This window comes from Toxotes jaculatrix, chromosome 13 (genome assembly GCF_017976425.1).
Source record: "Toxotes jaculatrix isolate fToxJac2 chromosome 13, fToxJac2.pri, whole genome shotgun sequence".
NCBI lineage: Eukaryota > Metazoa > Chordata > Actinopteri > Toxotidae > Toxotes > Toxotes jaculatrix.
The window spans coordinates 14,269,853-14,292,697 of NC_054406.1; the positions used below are offsets into that span (position 1 = coordinate 14,269,853).

General features: G+C 41.9%; 1 protein-coding gene across 1 annotated transcript in view; it reads left to right on the forward strand.

Moving 5' to 3' along the window:
• rims3 (regulating synaptic membrane exocytosis 3) overlaps positions 1-20,377 on the forward strand; it is a 29,889-nt gene extending 9,512 nt beyond the window's left edge. Inside the window, exons 2-7 of the mRNA XM_041053564.1 lie at positions 2,192-2,517; positions 17,152-17,293; positions 17,380-17,492; positions 18,170-18,271; positions 18,369-18,508; positions 19,244-20,377. Of these exons, the coding sequence (XP_040909498.1) occupies positions 2,253-2,517; positions 17,152-17,293; positions 17,380-17,492; positions 18,170-18,271; positions 18,369-18,508; positions 19,244-19,456 (975 nt within the window). The 5' untranslated portion in view covers positions 2,192-2,252 and the 3' untranslated portion in view covers positions 19,457-20,377. The remainder of the gene's footprint in view (positions 1-2,191; positions 2,518-17,151; positions 17,294-17,379; positions 17,493-18,169; positions 18,272-18,368; positions 18,509-19,243) is intronic.
• The last annotated feature ends 2,468 nt before the right edge of the window (positions 20,378-22,845 follow it).

A 22,845-nucleotide genomic window follows, 5' to 3' on the forward strand; every position in this document is an offset into this window, starting at 1 on the left:
GAGCAGGGAAGAGAGAATAAGAGAGGGGAGGAAAATAAGGGGATATAGGCTCACCCGAATTTCAGATTTCAAACCCTTACTTCCCCTTTCTCCTCCTTTCTTTCTCCTCAATCCCCTTTTCCAGTAATTACAAATGTCACTGCAGCAGCTCTGTACAAAGCATGCAGTCTCCCCCCTCCTCCTCTTTCTCCTCCTTGGCAATTTATTATGAGTTTCACTGCAAAATGCCAAAATTTGCCCTTTGCTGTATCAGTTCATAGTCCCTCAATAGCACCTACTTCGGTTATTGTAGTAATACTAAATGTGTTGCTTCAAAAGGCGCCAGTCAGCAGAGTTTTTTTTTTTTTTTTTTTTTAAGCAGTAAGCATTATGGTTGTGATAATGTGACAAAGCAGGGAAATAGTGATGGTGATGGTGATTTACAGGGACATCAAAAGCACAGTACAGTTACATTTGAGTCTTTAATTCTACAGACGTATTAAGGTCAAATTCACTGTACTTTATATGTATTATTAATGATTTCCAGCTGTGGCAGTTGTGCACCATTTCCTGTGATCTCTGTCTGAGTACAGTATGTAAAACTTCTGTCTTTTAGCCACGCTAGTGGGACAGCATCATTTGGTAGGTGCTTTGGTCCAACACTTTGTTTTGTCCAAACTGAAATATCTATTGGGTGGATTACTCGTTGTCCTCAGATGATGAGTCCTACTGATTTTCCTGGTTCCCTGATCATCAGGTCAAAATATCAGTTTGTCCAACACTTTGGTTTAAGCTCAAAGCACAGCCTCAAAGAGTTTATAGACTTGTAGTCATGCTAAGTTGTCAGGATGTTGTCAGGATGAAGCACGTGCACCACCTGAACTGGACGTGTGGCAGCAACAAAATATTGCAAGACACTTTTTAAGTTGTTTCTGAGTCATAGTGATAAACCAGGCGAGAAGGCAAGTGGAAAGAGAAGTTAACATGGAAGAGGAATAGGGAAGAAAGAGAAATATTAAAAAGGCGTGTGGAAGCATGATGTTGGCCACAGTGCATCTGCATATTTCATGTGCCCTTGGGCTGTCGGTTTAGCCTCAGTATAATCACTCTGATGTTAAGAGAGAGAGGGAGGGAGAGCAGGAAAGGAGAGAAGGAAAGGAGTGAGGGAGGGAAGAGGGAAATGACCAGGTGATAGTTGAGATTCTCTGTGAAAAAGATGCTGAATAATAATAGGCCTTTTTTTCTGAAGACATTTTGACATGTCACAGTAGGAAAAGCTCCATGTAAATAATAAGATTATCAATGGCTGAATTACATTTAACAGCTTTGGTTTCTGGCTGGCTCACTGTCACGCTCTCTTGCCTTACTGGGACACCTGAATGTTGTTTTTTCCTTCTATGACAAGTAAAAATTTCTGCTATGAGAAAGGCGTTCATACCTCTGCAAGCAAAGGCCTCGCTGTGTCCATTAGTTGGATATTACAAAGTTTATCAAAGTTTGGCGAGTGTACACGCACACACACTGGCCTCCTGCGAGGATTCAGCCAACCAGCGATGATTTGAGCTGTAAAGTTTATCATCTGTCACTGTTTAAGGTCAGACACAGAATAAGATTCCAAAAAAACACACAAGACAAATACCAGCTGACAGGGTCACCCCTCAACAGCAGGCCAGCCCTGACATTTGTGTGTGTGTTTGTGTGTGTGTGTGTGTGTGTGTGTGTGTGTGTGTGTGTGTGTGTGTGTGTGTGTGTGTGTGTGTGTGTGTGTGTGTGTGTGTGTGAGTGCGTGCGTGCGTGACTAAGATGTTGCTTCACTCACTTAAACACTCTGCTGCCATCTGCACTGTCCTCGCCTGCTGACCTTTGTGTTCTTTGTTTTCTCAGTTTGCAAAACTATTAGAGATGAGAGAGACTTTTCAGGGCTTTTCACTTTTTATTTATCTTTTACGGTGCAGGAAGTCATTTCTGCTGCCTTTGCAATAAGTGGGGAATTTAATTGAAAACCAAAGTGTGGTTGAAATTTAAACTCGGTGTCTCTCAGCCCCGGGGAGCTACTGCTGCTGTAAGACAAGCTATTATACTGTATTTCATCAGACACATCAGGACGCCCTTTTATTTGAGCTGTTCTACCTCTCCCGCCTTCAACTTCCAGTTTGTACTTCCACCCTCATCTTATCATCTTTTCTTGCCCCGTCTCATTTTCTTTCCTCAGCCCCGGTCCAACTGTCCGGCCCTCCCCTCCCAGCCCATCGGCCCTCCAGTCCAGTGGGACCATGATGCTCAGCAGCTCTGTGGAGGTGCCCAGCCCGGGCGGGATGAGCGGCCTCAGCGGACTGAGCGCGGCGGCCCGGAACGTGGTGCGCTCCTCTAGCATTTCGGGGGCCATGTACAGCCTGGAGAAGAGTCCCGGCAGCGGGGGCCCGGACTCCGCGTCTCTGACTGGCAACAAGAAGCGGCGCTCCAGTCTGGGCGCCAAGATGGTGGCCATTGTGGGGTTGTCGCAGTGGAGCAAGAGCACGCAGCAGCTCAACCAGCAAGGTCAGTTGACAGTTTGAAATGCTTTTGTTGCATGTAAACTCTGAAATTTTTCCCCCTACTCCTCTATATTTCTTTTGATTTCTTTTACTACTTCTGTATGCCTATTTCTTACATCAAATTCTCTCTATTCCAAGATATTTTTTCTCCCTTTTCAGGTCAGTGAGACTTCAAACTCCCTTTGTTCCTTTCTCCTTCCTCTCTTCTCCTCAGTCTCAGCTTCCACAGTTTTACTCTCCTTTGTCCTTGTTCTCTTTCTCTTCTGTCTTCCCTCCCCTTGGCCTCGCTTTGCTTTTGTCTACTTAATCCTAGTTTCTAAAGTTTGCGGGTATCAATCAGCTGTTTTAAACTGGGTTTAAATTTCAAACTCCCGATCATATTTTTATTTCCAAACGAGGAGTGAATTTTTAATAGGTAAGACATTTAATCATCTTTACCCTCCTGGCTTGGTTTTAACATAACACAATATTCCCTGGGCTTTTAGAAGTATTAAATGCTTCCCTGTCTCAGTCTATTTATTAAACTCATTCTAATACTGGTCTAACAGAACAGTTATTGTTTTTTTAGTGTATGCACAATAACATTAGCATAATCCACTCCAAAGGGTTTTGGGTAGTGCACTACCTCAGTTATAATACCTATAATATCTTATTCAATGAGCTCTCAGTGGTTTTACCTATTGTGGTATTATCATTGTAATGAGTCCTTTTTAAAAGGTTGCAGCACCGTTGTGAGCATCATTGTGTATTGAACTCTGAAGTGGGTTTGCCGCTGTAGCAGCTAGTATGCATGGTGGCTGTATGGCAATGGTAGTGGCACTATGTTCTAATATGTCTCCTGTAGGGTATAATTACAGACGCCGCGCAGCTGCAACAAAAGTGTTTCTCACGTTGCGCCTCAGCGGCAAACACAAACCCACTCATTTCTAGTGGGAAATAGGAAAAAGATGTCACACACTGAGGCTTGGTAAAGGCTGAGGCAGGGGTTGCAGCGCGTTTCAGTGCAGTTAAATATTTTCTTCATTGTTCCGTGTGTCGATAACAAACATGTTGTTCGTCTCTCCACATCCTCTGAGCACATTCTGTGTCTCCTTCCAGTACGCTGAACTGTAACCTTTTCAGAACAGTGTGTCCGTGTCTGCACGTGTCTCTGTTTGCCTGCTCGCTCTGAGATTGTACAGTATCTGTGCCTTAATTCTGTGAAAATGTTGAGTTGTATTTTTGTTTTATTGTCTGCACTAGTACGACTAGGATGTCCCTCTGTACCCATACCAGAATTATGATATTTTCAGTTCCTTCTTCCTTAGACATCCCATAAGCCATATTTTGACCTCCTCATTCATTCATCAGGATTTAACAGTGTTCGACACCAGCTTTTGATGTTCCGCAGTTTCTCGTGCTTGATGCTGTGGACATATTTTGGCACCCGGGCCTCATTCTGGGATGTTCAGGATGTTCAGTATGTTCATCCTCTGACTACAGCCCATCCTGGTCTGTTCTGCTCTACTGATACTGAACACATGCTGTGGGTGGGACTGGGAGGTATAGGGAAGGATTTTTTGCCCCGTCAGCCGAAGCAGCTCTGTCCTCATCTCACGTAAATTAATTTTCAACATAATTTCAATTCCCTTGGTACGTTTCTTCACTGGACCAGCATTGTATATTATATAATTATTATATTATATTGTATTATACAAACCATAACAAGACCAGGCAGGTTTGCTTTTGTCTTTTATTCTCAGCAATTGCATCTGTGAATTGACAGATTTTTTTTTTACAATTTTTTTGTAAAAAAAAAAAAAAAAAAAAAAGAAGTTGAAAATGACAAAAAGGGTGAGTTTATTTCATACATGTTCTCATGCGTGCTCTGACATGGTTACCATATAGCTAATAGGCAGTGTACACAGGAACACACACACACACAGTCCTTCACGTGTACACACGCTCTTCTAAATCATTATCCTGTATCATTACCTGTTTTTGGCATCCATCAGCTCGAGATAGCTGTTGCTCCAGTGCTCAGTCCGCACGCACACAAAGCTCTCAGCACACTCAGGCACAGCTGACACTTGTCTGACGCAGGCTGAGCTGTCGATATTTTCACCACAGGGGCTTTCATGTCTCTGTGTTTGTGGTGATGAGGAGAGCACAATGGAGGGGAAAGTGTGGATGAGGAGGCTAGGAGGGGCTGAGGATGTAGAGAAGAGGAAGGGGAGACGAGGGGTGCGTCTAAATTTAGATGTTCTCAGCTGCCAGAGGAACACATCGCGCCTGGAACAAAATCACAGTATCATGCACCGCTCCTTCTTCTTCCATCCATACCGCATCTCTCCTTACTACAGCAGTACTGTCTTCAGCTGCTCATGCATGATAGTTTCCTCTTGGCCACAACAGGTTGTGTGATGAAAACCTGCCTCTGACAAACTGAACTCGAGATCAGAAATATAACTGAAGGGCTCGGGATCTGCCCCTGTACTGACCTTATCAGGCAGACGTTAACCAATCCAATAGTTTTAGTTCTTCTCCATTCATTTAATGCAGTAAGCTACTTTGATGTGTTAAGCTACTGCTGCTACTCATTATGCTCTGCATGTGGTTCACAATAATTGCATTTCGATGTGAGGGTGGTGGTAGCCACCGACTGATTCAATAAAATCTTCCTAATAGCACATTCTTAGCACTTTTTTAACAGTCATTTTTAACAAAGCATGGATGCAGTAATGTTATATTTTATTACACATTTAAAAAAAGTTTGAAAAAGACTCAACTGAAGGAGGACTGTGGAAAGGTACAGTGAAGAAGCATTTCCATTTCCTGAGTGTCAGAAGAAGTTGTATCCTTAAACTAAATAAGGTGAGGATCACTCAGACAGTCAACGCTTCAGTTGATTGAAACATTAACTGAATCACAATCCAGGTGTTTTACATATTTTCTTTTACCTCCAATTCATCCAGCATCTAGATTACGTCACCACACTACTTGGAATTGGGCCTTAAAACTTTACTAATTTAAGTTCAGAGCATGGTTTCCTGGAGACAGACAAGGTTGTTTACTCAATGATCTAGAGAGGCCAGAATGGGCTACCCTAATCTGTTGTTTTCCATACCTCATAATTTACACCAGCCAGAGGCCAGAAAAAAAATGGGTGAGTATAATTAGACAAGTGACCCACGCTGACAGACAGACAGACTGACAGAAGGTCACACAGACAGACGAGCGGAGTGACAGGCAAACATTCCTTCCTGCTCGGTCAAGTTCGATTAGGGTCCTCTCTGTGTTCCTTCCTGGCGGTCATTAATGGCCCAATCTGGCCAGCTGTCACTGCTCCATGTTCCGAGTGACACATGCATCGATTGGCCGATGGGGTGGGTCAGTCCAGGTGCTGCCCCCCCCCTCTTCGCTCGGTTGGTCACCTAATAACCGATGAGCCGCAGGTTGAATCGGTCCCCAGAGAAGAGGGAATGTGTGGGGGGGGTAATGTGGGGACTTCGGATACAGGAATTGGGATCAGGAAACTGATCATCTGTCATTTGATTGACATTGATTGACTTTATACAACTTCTAAGATCAAAACCGTAAGTACACTTCTCTCAAGTAGGTAAAAATATGTTTCTGCTGGTTGTTTTCTCTCCGCTAAATAGTAAGATTGATGGGCAAGCACAAAATGAGCGAATGGGGTAATAGAGAAAGTGACTGAGCACTGAGGTGGCTGTTAGAGACACAAAGATGTAAAAAAGACAAAGTGAATGGAGACAGTGGGGGAATATGTCAGCGTCTCACCATTAAAGCGCTATTAGGAGGTAATGTGGTTATGGTGTTGTTATTGTGTCAGAGTTTCTGCAGGGTATGTTCTAGCCATGCCCCATTTTGTGAATTGGATCTAGTCAATTTACAACTATCAGCAGAATCTGTCTCGGTAAGATCTTATGCAAGCAAGGTAGTACTTTTGCATGTGTCCAAGCAAGAATTGCTGCTTTTTCTCTTAAAATAGCATCATATTCAAACTGTAAAACTATTTGAAAATGAGACCTCTTACTGTTTTGTATTTCAAAATGCAGCTGTAATCTCTCCAGGAATCTTAAAGCTTTTCTCAACTGAGGTTCTTTGTGGGCTCAGATATTTTGGTAACTTTGGCTTGATTGCTGTTCAGTAGTCATCATTGTGAGTGTGAACAGCACAATCCGCTCACAGTTTTGGTACAATAAACGCCACAAGGTTCATGGTCTGATGTAGTATTTCTAACAAAGATAGAATGAAAACAAACTGCTGCTAACTTAATCCACTTTGTGGCCTGTTTAGTAAAGGCTACAATGATTTCTCTTCCTTATTCCCTGTCCTTGGAAAGTAGTTTGTCAGGCCCTTTACCTGAGACCACTACACTCCCATAGGCATAGCTCTCAAGGTCTTTCAGATACACAAGCCTCTCCATCATGAGAAGGCGATACCACAAGAATGAAAACAAACTATCACTGTCCAAAACAAGTTTTAGTGCAGAATGTGAAAAGAAAAGGATATCAAAGTATGTCTAAAATAGGACAAGGACATTTTAAAGACTGTAGCCTTGTCCACATTTTCAGACAGCAGCTGAGACCTCTGACAGTTCTAAGTGTTAATGGATGCCATTTAATTGGGCCCCCTGGTGTTTCCAAACTAAAATTTGTAACTCTAGGGAGCTGTAACTCTTCAGCTTTATTTAACATCAACAATCCATTTTACAGCTCAAATGCACTTTTTTTTTACAGCATTCCACTGTGCCACAACACATTGTGACATCTTTAGTCCTGAATAATATCCAGCTGCAAAACTGCCATAGATAACCTTATGAATAAAGGCGTCAACTTAAGAGACGTAACAGTAAAGAGATGTAGGTTAGAGAGTGAACCTTACGAACATGAACACTAATAAAATACAGGTTGGAAAAGTCCCTTCAGGTGGGAGCGATGTACAGCACACTTTTCACAAAACTGCTGTTGATGTATCAGGTGTTCCTCCATGTTTAGATCCTTGTCTCTGACACAGGCTATTTTCATGCGTTCCTATCAGTGAGATATATGTTTTTCTTCCATAATGCATCTCAGTTTTCCTCAGGTTGTTCCATTCATAGCCCTGACTCCCACTGTCATTGTCTCATTATTCTAGGTTTTGTAACAGGCGAGCGTTGGGGATGGCACTTTGGTTCTGTCTGTGTTCTATTTATTACCTGCTATTATTAGTATCGGTGAGGAGAACACACACACGCACACACACAAATCGGTTTCCCAGATTTAATGGGTGAGTCACTCCTCCGCTGAACACAGTCTTATCTCCTGAGCAGGTTTATCCATGACTGTGAAAACAGAGCTAGCAGAGCGGCTCCCAGTACACTGTCAGTCTGCACAGAGGGACGTGGCTTGCAGAGAAACAAGCGCCACTGATGAGATGCAGTGCACCAGGAGAGTTAGATTAAAGGAAACCAGGCGTGGATGTGTGTCTGTTTTTTGTGTGTTTTTGGTGAGCGTCCCAGTGAAAGGCTTCAGCTCCAAGCCCCCCCTCCCAACCCACCCAGCCAGCTTAAATATACAGTGTATGTGTGCGTGTGTGTGTGTGTGTGTGTGCGTGCTTGTGTGTGTGTGTGTGAAAACGTGCATGGTTGGTGTGTTTGGCTGGTGCACATTCACACTCAATCACCTCACTCTTTTCTGCTCCATTTAGCTCTCCCAGCCCACTCAACACCCATCCTCCTCATTTCTCAACCTCACTTTTCAATCCCTTTAAATATTCTTTATTTAAATCTTTATTCTTTCGGCGTGTTTATTTCTGTGGTGCTGTAGATACAGCTGGAAGTACACCAGAGACTCGGAAAAGAAACAGAGACAGAGAAGGAAGAATGTCTGACACAGGAAGAGAATACTTGTTGGTTTGCTTAATAAATCGAATCCAACTTTGTTCTGAGACCAATAGCAACCACATTTCTGTGTTGTGCTATTGTCAGACATATTATTTTGAGTTGGCTGACAGTAACTCTAGCTTCCAACCCAGGAGTGAAGTAATGTGAAAGGGTTTTCACCATTGCCAGTAATGTTAAGAAACCCATTTTCCATACCTCTGACGCAGTTTTGTCTTTCAGTAAAGTAATCCAGGTGTTTCTGTTTCATTTGCCTTGCTATAAGAAACTATTAACTGATACTGTGGCACAAACTATAGTCCTGAGCCATGAATTATGCTTTGTGATGACAAAATGATCAAATGGCAAAACCTTTGTAAGCTTTTTTTTTTAATTTATCAAAGCCATGCAGCTTTTACAACTAAATGGTTCACTTAGGGCTACAGACTTATTACAATATGTGCAAAAAGGTTAAGTTAAAAAGTAACAAACATGATAGCTGCTATATTAGCTGCATTGAATACATTTAAAATAATAATATATAATGTATAATAATAATATAATTAGCATACAGTGTACAGTGTGTACAGTACAGTGTGGTACTAGTTGGTTTTGTGCTTGTTTGATTAATTGGCTCATTCTTTGGTAAATCCATGATAAACTAATTAAACAAAGGCTGTTATGCAAACCTTCTGTTATGCAAAGTGCTGTTAAAATTTCTACTGTTCATCTTCTGTTTGTTAGTTAACTTTCTCTGTTTAAATTGCTTTAATCAGTTTGCTTGCACTACAGTGTACAGAAAAAGTCTTTTTAGCTTCCTGAATACTTGCAGTGGAAACACTGCACTCCCCCACATCGAGATAGTTCTCCAGGACAGGCTGATGTGATGCAGAGTGGAGATAGGTATGGATAATATTTTCTGAGAGTTCTAGACACAGTCAACCACCAACCCAAACACACTTTCATACTGTGTGTGTACAGATGTCCACCTTGTTTGTTTGAATTCATTTGTATACCATTTCTGTGAAGTCTTTTTCCAAAAAGTTTTTTTTTTTTTTTTTTTTAATTCCAGTGTTTTATTCTTTACTACTATGGCAATTGTGTAACTTGTTTTTCTTGTTTAATCAGACTTTAACTGCTTAACTGATAATGACTGATTTCATGATTTTTGAGGGAAATTAAAGTAATCGGGTAATGTTTTGGCAGGAGAAAGAAGCCCAAAAATAACACAAAGAAAAGGCCACAGACTCGTATTAAAACAGTCAGCCTCTATATGTGTGTTTTAGACTGCATTAAAGTGGACCAGAGAGTAGACCTGGCATTTTAGTACTCAGGGTGTTTTCGGGGTGACTCACTCATGCCCTACTTCTAGTTCTAGTTTCTGAGTCACAGCTAGGAAACACACTTTAGGAAATTTGGCAGGGACATTTTGGAAAGCTTACAGTGATCATATCCTTCGAGGGAAAACTCACCCCTAAAGAGAAATTCTTACACATCAAGACAGCTCAGAAAAAGCTTGTGAACAAAATGAGCAACAGTGGACAAAAAAAAACAAAAAAAAAACAGCTATGAATTGTTAGAATAGTAACAGTGGGAGCTGTTGAATCTGAACGATGGTAACACTTTAACTGTCCTTTCATAATAATAGTTATTTCACAGGATGACTACACATGATAGCTATTCATATCCACTATGACTAATCAAAAAAAAAAAAAAATCCTCCTTGGGCTTCTATTTCAGGTGAGACTGCTGCTGTGTTGTCTCCCTCCCCTCACCTCCTGCTCCACCACCTCATTCTTCTTTTGAAGCGTATTGAGTCACTGGCTCTCCTGACACATACAAACTGAAACCTTATTCATGTATCTAAAAGCTTTCTCTTCCCCACCGGTGCTTTTAGAGGGCCACCAAACACCAGCTAAGCAGACCGGCAATCACTTTCTGTCCCTCTCTGTTTCTTATCTCTCCACTCGCCATACTCCCTCATCACCGTCTTTGTGTTTTCCCCCAGCTCACTGACATCTTAATTTTCCCTCTCCTTTATCTCTCCTCTCTTCATCTCCATGTCTTGTGCTCTCACTTTCACTCCAAGCGTCTATCATGTTTTCTCAATCTCGCCCACCGACTTCTCCATGCTGAATTCTCTATTCTTAGCCAGACAGATTATGTACTATTTCACAAAGCAAGGCAAGCTGTTTCCCTGCTTTTTCCAGTCTTTGTACTCAGTTAACCTAACTGCCTGCTGGCTGTAGCTTCATTTTACTTACACCGACAGTGGATTATCTCAATTTACTCAAAGGAAGAAGGCGGATAAATGTATTCCTTTGATAACCGTTGTCAACCGCTGTTGATAAAATGAGGGTATCAGGGTTTTCACAGTGTACAGCCAGCTGAAGTCTTATTTCCCATATATGTTGGGGGCTGTTTGCTGATTTAGCAAACTGCTCTAATAGATTAAGAGCTCTGAGATTTAGCAGCCTGGGTCAAAAAATGAGCAAGCGCACTTAGTGTCACCCCAGGAAGGCTTAAACAGGCAGTAAGTTGCAGTGTGTGCATGAGGTGAGTCACTGTGTTGTGTATGCGTATGAATGTCTGTGTGTTAAAGACCTATAATTAGGGTGTCATTACCACTCCTCTCGACATAGAGCCCTGTAAACACACACTTACACAGAACGCACACAAGCTGGCTGCCGTCTGCTGTGTGGTGCTGCAAAAGAAAAGGTGCACTTGAGAGCAGCTTTTGGTGCATAGGAGCAACACACACACACACACACACGCATGCACACACACACAGCTATAGCTCCTTTTCAGCCTATATGAACATACAGGCAGGTTGATTTCTAAATCTGTTTCATGATACTACTAAACCTTATTTTTTTTCTTGTAAGTCAGAGAACACAACTCGGCCAAGATGCTGGTGAGATCATTTCCTTTCTGCTCAAAGTAAGTCGAAGTCAACTGACTTCATTATTCTGCCTTAATTGAAGACACTGACACAGTTACCTGAAAAACACTTAAAGTAAATCAGAATGAAATAGACATATCTCATCCCCCTGGCAGACTTTTGATTTTAAGACTAAATTCGTGTAAAGAACTTTTTTTTAATGTACCAGATATTGTTCTTTTCTCTCTTTGAGTTGCTGCTTATGTTAGTGGAAAATTAAGTTCAGCACCTAATGCAATTGAAGGTTTTATAAAAATGAATAATCTGTTCTTCTTATCTGCTTCTTCCCTATAAATTGTTTGGCCATCTTGCACCATTTGGCCATCAGCTGCAGAGTTGAATAATCAAGAGGAAATTACATCTGAATTAGATTACTCTTTTCCTCATTGTAATTAATTGTCATTAGACAGGAGCCCGTGTGGCATATTAACTCACTGACAGACATCCTGCCGTACATGAAGCTTTTAGATTTCGAGAAATCATTTCCTATGCAACATGATGCTGTGAAAGGCTAATCGCCTCAAACTGACCACTCCCTGGCTTATGCCTGAGCTGTTAATGTGATTCTCTTGACCACAGACACACACGCACACACACGCACATGCACACAGAGACAACACAGGAGATTAGTTTTGTTTTACTCCCATGCATTATCATTAAAGACAGAGTAACACTTGGTGTACTAGGCTAGATTTAGCCCTCTGCCACATTTATTTGTTTTTGCATGCTCTGCTAGAGTTAAATAACTGTCTGAGAAAAGTGGACTGCTGGCAGAGTCTCATAAATGGTTGAATTGTAGTGAAAATGGTTTTAAGAAGAACACAGACAAACACACGCACAGACACACGCTCACACATGCTTGTACTTATATCTTTGTGAGGACAGTTGTTGACATATTGCATACCCTAGCCTCTTACCCTAACCATAACCATCTGAACTGCCTAACCCTAACCCTAACCTAAACCTCAAGTCAGATGATAAGATCTATACCACTCTCATACCTGTGCAGTAAATATGTTGTTGGAGCCAGTAGGGTTGAGCTTAGCTTAGCATAAAGACTAAGTTGCCAATTGGGAAAAAAGTTTTCAAGGCCTTTTAGCCTTTTTTTTTTTTTTTTTTTAATCCTTCTAGCTCAAGTGTTGCTATTACTTTGTACTTGCTTGGTGCTATGCATGGGTCTCCTCAGGCTGTTGATATAACCTTGAGTAGGGCTCTCGAACAATGAGGCAAGCTGATTTTTCAAACACAATAAATGTGTTTACGGGGTTATATTGTGTTTGAATCAGGGGTGTCCTTGAGCCATCATCAACTCCAGAGTTATTCGACGTTTGTAAGCCGATATGATTGTTGTTGTTTGAAATTCCTAGTGCCTGCCCTAGGAAGTAATGTAAATCTGATTAAGGTCACATGCTTTGTGTGATGCTCATAGTTTAGTTAGTTTAGTTTAGTATCTGTCTGTATACTATTTGTGTATATACACTGTGTTACCACTGAATCACTGGCTGTAACTGTAACAGTATGATGCATGGCTCTGAATCACAGAGTTATATATGTAATCCCTTGTCTTACTTAAGCGTCTTCCTTGAATCTTCCTTTTGTCCAAATTTAGCAGGGGTCCAGCGGTGAAGATACCGCAACAGATCTTTCATCTCCAACACCCATGCTTGGTTACTGTTGCTAGGCATGGTGGATCGTTGCCGTCACTGGTGCATCCAATAGGCATGTCGGCGCAGCCAGGGAGTCTAAAAACAGCATTCTGTATTACAGCATATAATGAGAAAGGCTTCATCAGTGTTCTCTCCAAATGTCAGAGCAGCTTTAATGATCTACTGAACACACACACACACACACACACACACACAAGCTATATTTCATATGTGAGTGTGCGTGCAGTTACAGTGTGTGGCTCTTTTCTGCATTGTTGGCGTTTTCAGTAATCCCACCTTTCTTTATTTCCCTCTCTGCTCTTAATTCTCTCTGCTGAAGCTATTAATTTTTTTCCATCCCCACCACTTCGCTCTCTCTGCCATCCTAATCTCCTTCCCCGTGACTCGATCTTGCCTTATCATGATTATCAAACATGTGGCTTGCATAAGTAGCTCCGATGAGTACCTTGGGTTTTTTTTTTACACACCAAAAAAAGTTCTGAGTGTGCGATTGCTTCCCCAGGCTGCACATTTCTGTGAGTGCGTCTTCAGGGACAAAGTATTACTCATCATAGTGAAACCAACAAGAGACACTTAAACAAGAAACCTTCTCCTGAAGCACAGTGAAGCACAACAGCTTATGTAATGTTGTTATTTTAGCCGCTCAAACGGCATATATGTCAGGCTACCTCTAATTACTTCTTCTAGGATGTTTGGGTATTTGATGTTAACACTGTATAACAAAGTTAGTTCAGCAGAGGGAGACGAGAAAATACACTAAATAATTTAGATGGGATAGACCGGGAAAAGAGATAGAAGTTGTGTGATAAAGATGGACAGAGGCCAAAGAACTAGAGAACTACCAGAGAGGATAAAATGAAAGTGAGGGTGATTTGGAAAGGCAGATGAAGCAACGAGGAAAAAAATTAGGAATCAGTGCGTAAGGAGTGTATGTATAGAGAAAGGGAGAGCAGGGATAAGAAAAAGATAGAAAGCAAACAAAGAGCTGCAGATAAAGAGCAGCAATAAAAGGAAGAAGTGTGTTGAGGGGGAGGGGGGGATACAATTTAAAGGCAGAGCTGCATAAGAAGTGTTGGCTGATGAAGTGAGTGAGACTCATGGAGAGGACAATATGAGCGAAGAAAGGCACAGAGAGAGGGGAAAGGCTTATGAGCGAACACGCCGGCCGGGGTTCTTGGTGCAATGCAGACGGCATTGCCATGGAAACGAATGGAGGAAAAGCGCAGATGAGGAGGAGGGGATTAAATAGGAAGGAGAAGATCACTGCTTCGCACCACGGGGAGGGGTGGGTGGGGGCTGTTGTGATGAGAGGGGAGGGGCTGGCCGACAAATGAGCAACAAGTGTGGATATGAAGTTAAATTAATAGATACTTGATAGTTGAAAGATGTCTCACTTGTGTGTGTATAAACTCACTCTGAAGGGTGTTTTGACAGATTCACCATCATAATAGACACACTTGACCACAGTGATGTGTAGATCATACACACTTGAAGCCGAACTTTATTTACAAATTTAAATGCTATACTCTTGAACAGCTGGCCCTTACAGTTCAGTTATGAGCAGGGACGTTCAGGGAGTTCAGGTCACTGTTGCAGGTGTTCAGTCTAAAGTAAGTTTCAATGAAATGTTGCCTTGCTAAATTGATTAAAAAAAAAAAAGTGATGGGGGATGAGCCTGTCGTCATGGCGCCAGTTGTCTCAGGTGGCATTGTCTGGGACCAGATCTGAGGGCGCGGGTTGTCATGGTAGCAGGAGTGCTTGGAGTTTGTCTGGGTGTGATGTGCTGCAAACACACACACACACACACACGCACACACACACACACAGACGGTCGGTTGGAAATATTCTTGACTGCAGGATTAAAAATAGAAGGCAGCAGAAGGCAGCACCCCTCTCCTCATCTCCAGCACCCATGGGACCCCATCATTCTCATCTTCCCCGTCACTCATCTCTCCTCAGCACTTACATCTACTTGTCTTCTTTGTTCTGTGACACTCTTTCAAAGCCCCTCCGTCCTCTCGTTAAATCCTTTCAGCACCCCCCAAAGTCTCATCGAGCGGCTTTGTTTGCTATCTGTTTATCTCCATAGTGATGGTGATGATGCAGGGTGTCTGTGGTTGTCATGGCGATGAGATGGGCACGGTGAGGATGCTTAATGAGCTTGGAGTTGCTCAGGCTAATGAAGTGGGGCGGCTGTACCTGCGTGCGCGCTCAGCTAGCAACAATGAGCAACTTCTTGTTAAAAGTCTCCTCTGGTGACTCCACTGCACCACTCAACTATCTGGGCTCCTATAGAGGAGAGATGTATGAGTTTCTACAGCAACCACAACTGCAGTTGTAATGAGCTGCACAGATGCAGCATTAAAACAGAGGACATTCATCAGTTTGTTCCTCTTGTTATAGCTTTGTTAACCGGTGATTTACTTCCACATTAACAAGTTTAATGAAGGGGAAAACTTACATATGTCTCTAAAAGGTTTAAGGCATTTTTAAGAAGGCAAGATTTAGAAACTATGCTTCCCCAGAAAGCCCCTGTTAAAGGGAAGTCCCAAAAATTATTCGGAAACTTTGTCTTTATGAAGCAAGCTTTACTGACACAACTGCACACAGCAGCTTTCTCATCCCGCCCCATCTGACTACACTGTCACCCTGTAGTCCAGACTGCTTACGTGCAGACACTGTGCATGTGAAAGTGTAAATGTTGCATGGAGGTGTGAATGTACAAACACCAGCGCTGTCTAGTGTCAGCGTGACATTTGTGTGTACGTGTGCGCACGTGTCTCTGCAGATTATTGTGTTAAATAGCTTTGAGAATCTGAAGTGTTATATTCTCCGTCTGTCTCTCTATCTTTTACATCTCCGTCTTCCCTTCTACTACTTCTTTCCATAAATGTTTTAATGTAAACTCTGATTAGCATTGTCTTTTCTTTAAATATTTTGTCCATGAAATGTCAGAAAATTGTGAAAAGTCCAAGGTGACATCTTCAGATTCCTTGTTTTGTCTGACCACTTGTGCAAAACCCAAAGAGATTCAGTTTACTCTCATATTTGTCAAAGAGAAGCCGCAGATTTTCCACCTTTCAAAAGCTGAGACCAGAGGATACTTTAACACACACATATGCATATAGGCTGCACTGACATGATGCCTCTTTGCACCCTGGGAACCTTGGGTAATGTTGAGAGCAAGACAAAGATGGTAGCGACAGAAGGGATGAGGGAAGGACTGACTGTGAAAACTGGCTGTGTGAGTGCACAACCCTACATGTCACATCCTGAACCCAAATCACCTACGACTTTGAACTCAGCACGTCAAGCCACAGTGTGTCATTACAGCGGATGATGCCCTGAAAGCTTCTTCTGGGGTTAGCAGCTCTCCAGCTCGCTCTGTTCTCCTAGCGTCAGCAGAGATGTAAATACCTCGCCCGCTCCCCCCTTCCCCCTCCCAGCTCAGCCTCCTGACTTTCTTTCTGCCCTGACACTCACAACAATCCTCAAGCTGCCAATTTGTGTGTGTTTCTACCTCGCAAGTCAGGCTCAGGCGTCCCTCTAAAAGCCCATCAGCCCCCGCCCCCTCCACCTCACAGCAACTGTTGTAAAATGCTCTTTGCGCGTTTAAAATGTGATGTAGTAATACCTCTGAAGTGGAGAGATTTTCCAATAGTGCAAGGACATCCCTGTGGATATTATGTGAGATTGCCTTCACGCCTGAGTGAGCTTGCTTGAAAACAAATAGTGGAGAGATGGGTGCTCTCAAGGCCAGCTTAAATTCCTCCTCGTTTCTAGTTTCAGGTTTCAATTTTATTGTCAGCTGCTTGATTACAATGCAAACATCACCGGTAATGAAATTCTTGGTCTCAGAGCCAACTCATCTTTACAGGTGTTTCTTTCAAACTCAGAACTAAGAAAACATTTGGGCAACTGAATGAGTTCTCAAACAAATTTTGCAATATTTTTTTCTATGGTATTAATATCTTCAGAACAAGATATCTCTACAAGGGGCTCAGATCTTTTCACAGCACCTATTTACGCCTAAATATCCAGGCAGCAGGCCTCCATGAAAGGCTTATCATGCATCAGACAGCTTTACGACTTCCTCTGATTATTATACTTAGTGGATTATCCTGCTGAAATAAGGCCACTTTGAGTTGAGATCTCTGTGTTTTTCAGACGGTGGGACAAAGAAGCTTCGCAGCACCATCCGACGGAGCACGGAGACCGGCATCGCCGTGGAGATGAGGAACCGAGTGACACGGCAGGGCAGCAAGGACTCGACCGACGGCAGCACCAACTCAAACAGCTCTGATGGAACGTGGGTATCCAGCAGCAAGTCATCCATGCATCCATCCATACACAGTATCCATCCATCCAACATTAATTCTCCTCTGACTCTCTTAGGTTTGTCTTCCCTACCACCCGCCTGGGGCCTGAGAGTCAGTTCAGTGACTTTCTGGATGGACTGGGCCCCGCTCAGATTGTAGGCCGGCAAACACTAGCTACACCCCCCATGGGTAAGCCAAGAGTGAGGTAGACCGACAACGCCACTCTTTCCTTGTCAGTCAGTTTCATTCTGCTCTGGTAGCATTCGCAGGTGATTCAAAATCATGAGATTAATGTGCTTCAAATTCTCATTGTTCTCTTGCATTTGATTGCGTTTGTTCTCGTGCAGGAGCAACAACATTTAGGTGTAAAACATCTATTTAACGCTGACAAAACAGCGTATTGCTCCACAATCAAGTTCATTCATCAGCAATTATTCAGTCACAAGTAAATAATTCTGTAACACAAGAGTATGTTAATATTTTTGGACTGAAAGTTCAAATAAATACAGCCATATACCAACATACAGACTGTTCAATGCACAGCAGCATCTAAAAATACTACACAATACTAGTGTATTCACTCAGCAGGGATGAAGTTATTCTTGCATGAGATATAAATCTTTCATGCAAAGATCACTGCATGTGAAAAACAACAGAAGAGAGCAGGCTTCTCCACTGTTCCTGGTTGTGAAGACTGACTCACAGCTCTGTGTCACCCTCTGCTGTCAGATATTTGCAACTGCAGCCTTGGTGAACCTTGTTGCAAATGATTTTTGGTTAACTGAAAACCACAGAGCTCAACTGTAAACAAAGTTTATTCTAGATTATTATGGGATTGTTAGAGGTGGTGTGTTTTCCCTATACAGGGGATGTCCATGTAGGCATGGTAGACAGAGGAGGGCAGCTGGAGGTGGAGGTCAACCAGGCCAGAGGGCTGATCCCTAAACCGGGCTCCAAGAACATACCAGGTACTCTGAACTGACTTCATTTGTTGAGAACTTCCACTGACTTTGATGCCCACGTAGAAACTTCACTATATGGTTTTTGTGTGCGGTGTGTCCACAGCGACCTATGTAAAGGTATATGTCCTGGAGAACGGAGTGTGCTTGGCCAAGAAGAAAACCAAAGTAGTGAAGAAGACTCTGGACCCCACCTACCAGCAGGCTCTGTTGTTTGATGAGAGTCCTCAGGGCAAAGTCCTACAGGTTCTTATTCCAATAAATCATTCCCACATCCGGTACACAACATAAATCATAAATGTCCACCTTTCATTATTTCAGTTATTATTTAGAATTAAAATCTTTAAAAAAAAATCTTCTCTCTGCCATGTCAGAAGATCTCCAAGCGGCACTGAGAGAATTTAATATCCTGTCAAAGCAAACAGACTTGGTTTTTGATATTAAAGTGCCTTAATAACAACATTGACCATATCTCTGTAAGATTTATTGAAGAAGTGTGTAAGTGTGTGTGTTTTAACAAAAAATAATTTTCTCTTATTATGAAAGGTCCATTTACAGCGTTGAGATCAGAGTTTTAATCTGTGATTTTACATATTTGTGCATGAAAAAGGTTTCTGAGGGGAAGGGATGAAGGTTTTTCATTGATAGATAGATACTTTATTCATCCCCAAGGGAAATTCACATTTTTCATGATGGGAATCTCTGTTCACATTTTAATGAAAAACATATTTATATGAGAGACATATTTGTATACACCTTTGAGTGCAAGGTGCCTTTAGCAAGAAAATTTTGATAATTTACAGGAAAAGAGGTCAGGTAGGGGTTTGATCTTAAAATATTTAAATACTTTGAAATAGTTTATTTGGTATATACCAACTAAACAGCACACCGTGATACACACATTCACGTTCTCACTCAAGGTCACATGACTTGTATCATAATATGCTTACTGTATTTCCTCATGCGTCATCTTCTCTGTAGGTAATAGTGTGGGGGGATTACGGGCGTATGGACCACAAGTGCTTCATGGGAATGGCCCAAATCCTTCTGGAGGACTTGGACCTGTCTGCCACAGTCAGCGGCTGGTACAAGCTGTTCCCTACCTCCTCTCTGGCAGACCCCAGCATCGGACCCCTCACCAGACGCCTCTCCCAGTCCTCCTTGGAGAGCGCCACCAGCCCCTCGTGCACCTAGACACCCCAGTAGACACCCACACGCACGGGCACAGGCAGAGTCATGCAGACACGGACACACGTACTGTATATACACAGCGACTGTATTTGAAGTGCAAGACAGGTAGGCATACACACACACACACACACACACACATATACCCATGTGCATCTTTGCAGGAAGACACATGTGACATATAATAACTGATCTCATCCACGTGAATACACACACACACACACACACGCCACTATATCCTTTACTGGACATTACAGTCTATATTCTCACCCACAGGTCAGTGTTTTTAGTTGAATGAACGGTTAGCAAATCCAACGTGAAGCAGGCATAATGTACCAGAACATGTAGCATTTTTCACCCTCTCATGTCATTGTTTCCTACCACGACACAACGATCCACCGGGTGCCATATTCTGCATTCCAAGGTACCAGATCTCCGTGGCACGACTCATCCCAGGGCCATTTCTAAACTCTCTATGCCAAACTAAGAAAAAAAAAAACTTTATTTTTTAAAACCAAAGCAATTGTTATTGTTGTTATTATTACTATAAGTAGTAGGTGAACTAGTATACAATATAAAGTATGGATATGTAGCAGAGTCAATGACTTAGATGTAATGCAAAAAAAGAAGTTACATTCTACACACGTGAGCGGTAGGCCAAACACATAAACATACCTGGGCAACAGTCTTGGATGTTCACATAATGGCTATTATGTGAGGTAGCAACACTGCTATTCTATAATTTTCACAGGGCAGAGTTTATATATAGATATACATATATATATAAATATATATATATAAATAGATAGTTAAATACTTATTTGTGTTTACGTATGTATCGGCTGCATTTTGCATGTTTGCTTGCAACCCTTGTAGAGACATTTTAAAGTGCTTAAATCTTTTTATTTAGCTTGCCTTGACCAATGTAAAAGGAGTATAGTGCCACTTTACTTTGCGATCCGTCCTGGGTAAAAAAAAATTTTTAAAAAAGAGCAATGCAATGAGTCAGGGAGAAGGATGGGGCTTTGGTGACAGGGAGGGCGCTACCATCACCACCTGCAGAAGGAGAGAACAAATTAGTCAGCTAGCTACACATTCGCTGATGAACAAATTTCTGATCTTGCCTTCATCTTTAGAGTAAAGGACTGTTGTACCACACGGCACTCAGCGCAAAAGCTCCAGTCTGGGGTTCTTGTGTTCCACATCCAGGGGGTGCCACAGTCTCACACATCCGTGCACTCTCTCTCTCTCTGTATACCAGCACCTAGACTTGTTTGGACTTCCAGTTGATTTCCCCGTCTTGATGTCATCTTTTTTTCGCACTCTTCCTAATTGATGAAAGGAGGGAGGGAGGTGGCGAGCGTGCCCCCGTCTCTCCCTCCACGCCTGGTCTGATCCCAGCCAGACATCCAACTGCAGGCAAACACGCACACAGCTGGTACCAACTACAACCTTTAATCCTCCTACTTTCTCTTTGGTCTCTTTGGTCACTCCTCTCTGTGTCACACTGACTGTAACTAAACCTTTTGTAAATGTGTAAACATGTATTTTAATCCAGATGCGTTTTTCTTTTTGATATCTGACTATTTACGCCAGTATTACTTTGCTAGCAGGGTGATTGTTAACCTGCCATATACGGTAGTTTTACTTGTTTCAGGTGCAATATGTCAAATCTAACCCGTCTTTCAGCATTCTTACTTTGTCTTTCCTGTCAGGCAGTGTGTTAGCGTTTAAGATGGCACTTTACTGTAAAATATGTATTAAGTTTGACATCTAAGTCTGCAGTGGTCGACCATTTGCTAATTTATTTTTTATTTTATTCGGTCACATTGCATTGAGCGTCTCTGAATCTTTTAATTGAATGCCAGCACGGTAATGTAACTGGAGTGTATTATGAATTGCGGTGCAAGGGCCCGTTTTAACAGCTGAAACAGGTCAGTTTTGCCAACAGCATCTGATTTTAAATCTAAGCACTCATAAAAATAATTTATTTGCAAAGAAAATGTAGGCTTGGAGAAAAATCTGCATTAATTTGGGTGGAAAATGTCTTAATAGTGTTTTTTTTTTTTTTTTTTTAAGAAGAAGAAGAAGATTTAAGATGTAATAAGATTTTGTAATAAGCCAAGATCTTTACTTTTGCATTTGTGTTTGATGGATTTAAAGTAATGAGTCAGCTGACAAATGTCTTTCTCAAAACAGTAAGACTGACCTGTTGGCTGCTTTACATAATTGTACAATGGCTGAGTAGCAGGACACACTGAGCTACTGGTGTTTACAGAAAATTTATAGCTGTCACTTCAGTGGCTTTTTTAAGAGGGTTTTGAATCTGTCTGTCTTGAGGCCAGCACCTAACCTTGCATATGGATAAAGACGCTAAAGACTGCCGTGTTTCAGTAGTGTTACGAGAGCTGACAGTCTCAAGCTACAGCCTATTGAAAGCTTGTGTGTGTTTACGAGCTCGCATTTGGTTTTACCGCCACCATATGTTCTGTCTTCTGCTAAGAACTGTCATTCCTCTCTTCATCTTTCTGCAAAAAGGGAAAATCTGAGGCATTTTATCTTCTCAGCACCTCAGACCAACAGAATTCACATTTCAACGCTCTTTGAACTTTGGATAAAGGGATCTCTGGCATTCTTGAATTTTCGGGAGGAAGATGATGGTCAGTTTTGACCCTCCCATCGTATACTCAACCCTTTTTAAAAGAACCATGAAGGTCTGGTTTCCAATTTCCTTGGCATTTTGGAGCTATTCCTTGCTGGATCTGTACTTGTATGGTCATGTATATGAAGTAATTTTATGTACCTTATTGATTTGTATCTATTTTTGTGGACAGCTGGCATGATGTAAAAAAAATAAGGACTTATACTCTTGGTATTTGCACACATTCTCTTCAGTGCGCGCGTTTTGTGAAGAAAAAAAAAAGCTTGGTTGACAAGAGAGCAATTCAATGGAAAGAACATAAAGCTAAAAAAAAATCAAAAAGAAACCTAAAAGGAATTTCTAAACCTGTATAACATCCCTGCTGAATGTTTAGTCATTGATAAACTCTATGAAAATACTGTTAATATTTTTCCATGTGATTTCCGTTTTTCTGGAGCTTGTACGAGACTGTCTGTGTCCCTTTGCCGTACTGAGTAACCCAAAACATTAACAGTTCTGATTATAGAAAGTAGGAAAAGAGATGATGCATTATTTAATTATAGATAAGAAGTGTATTTATAGAGCAGATAGCATTTGCCAAATTTGTCCAAATCATTTGATCCCTGCAACCAAAAGGAAAAGTTGAAATATTGCCTTTCTTCAAAGTGTTGTGTGGGTGTATGTCTTTTTATGAAGCGCATTTATTGTACTGCGTGATGCGTAACGAGTGGCAAGGCAGCAACATGTGAGTGAG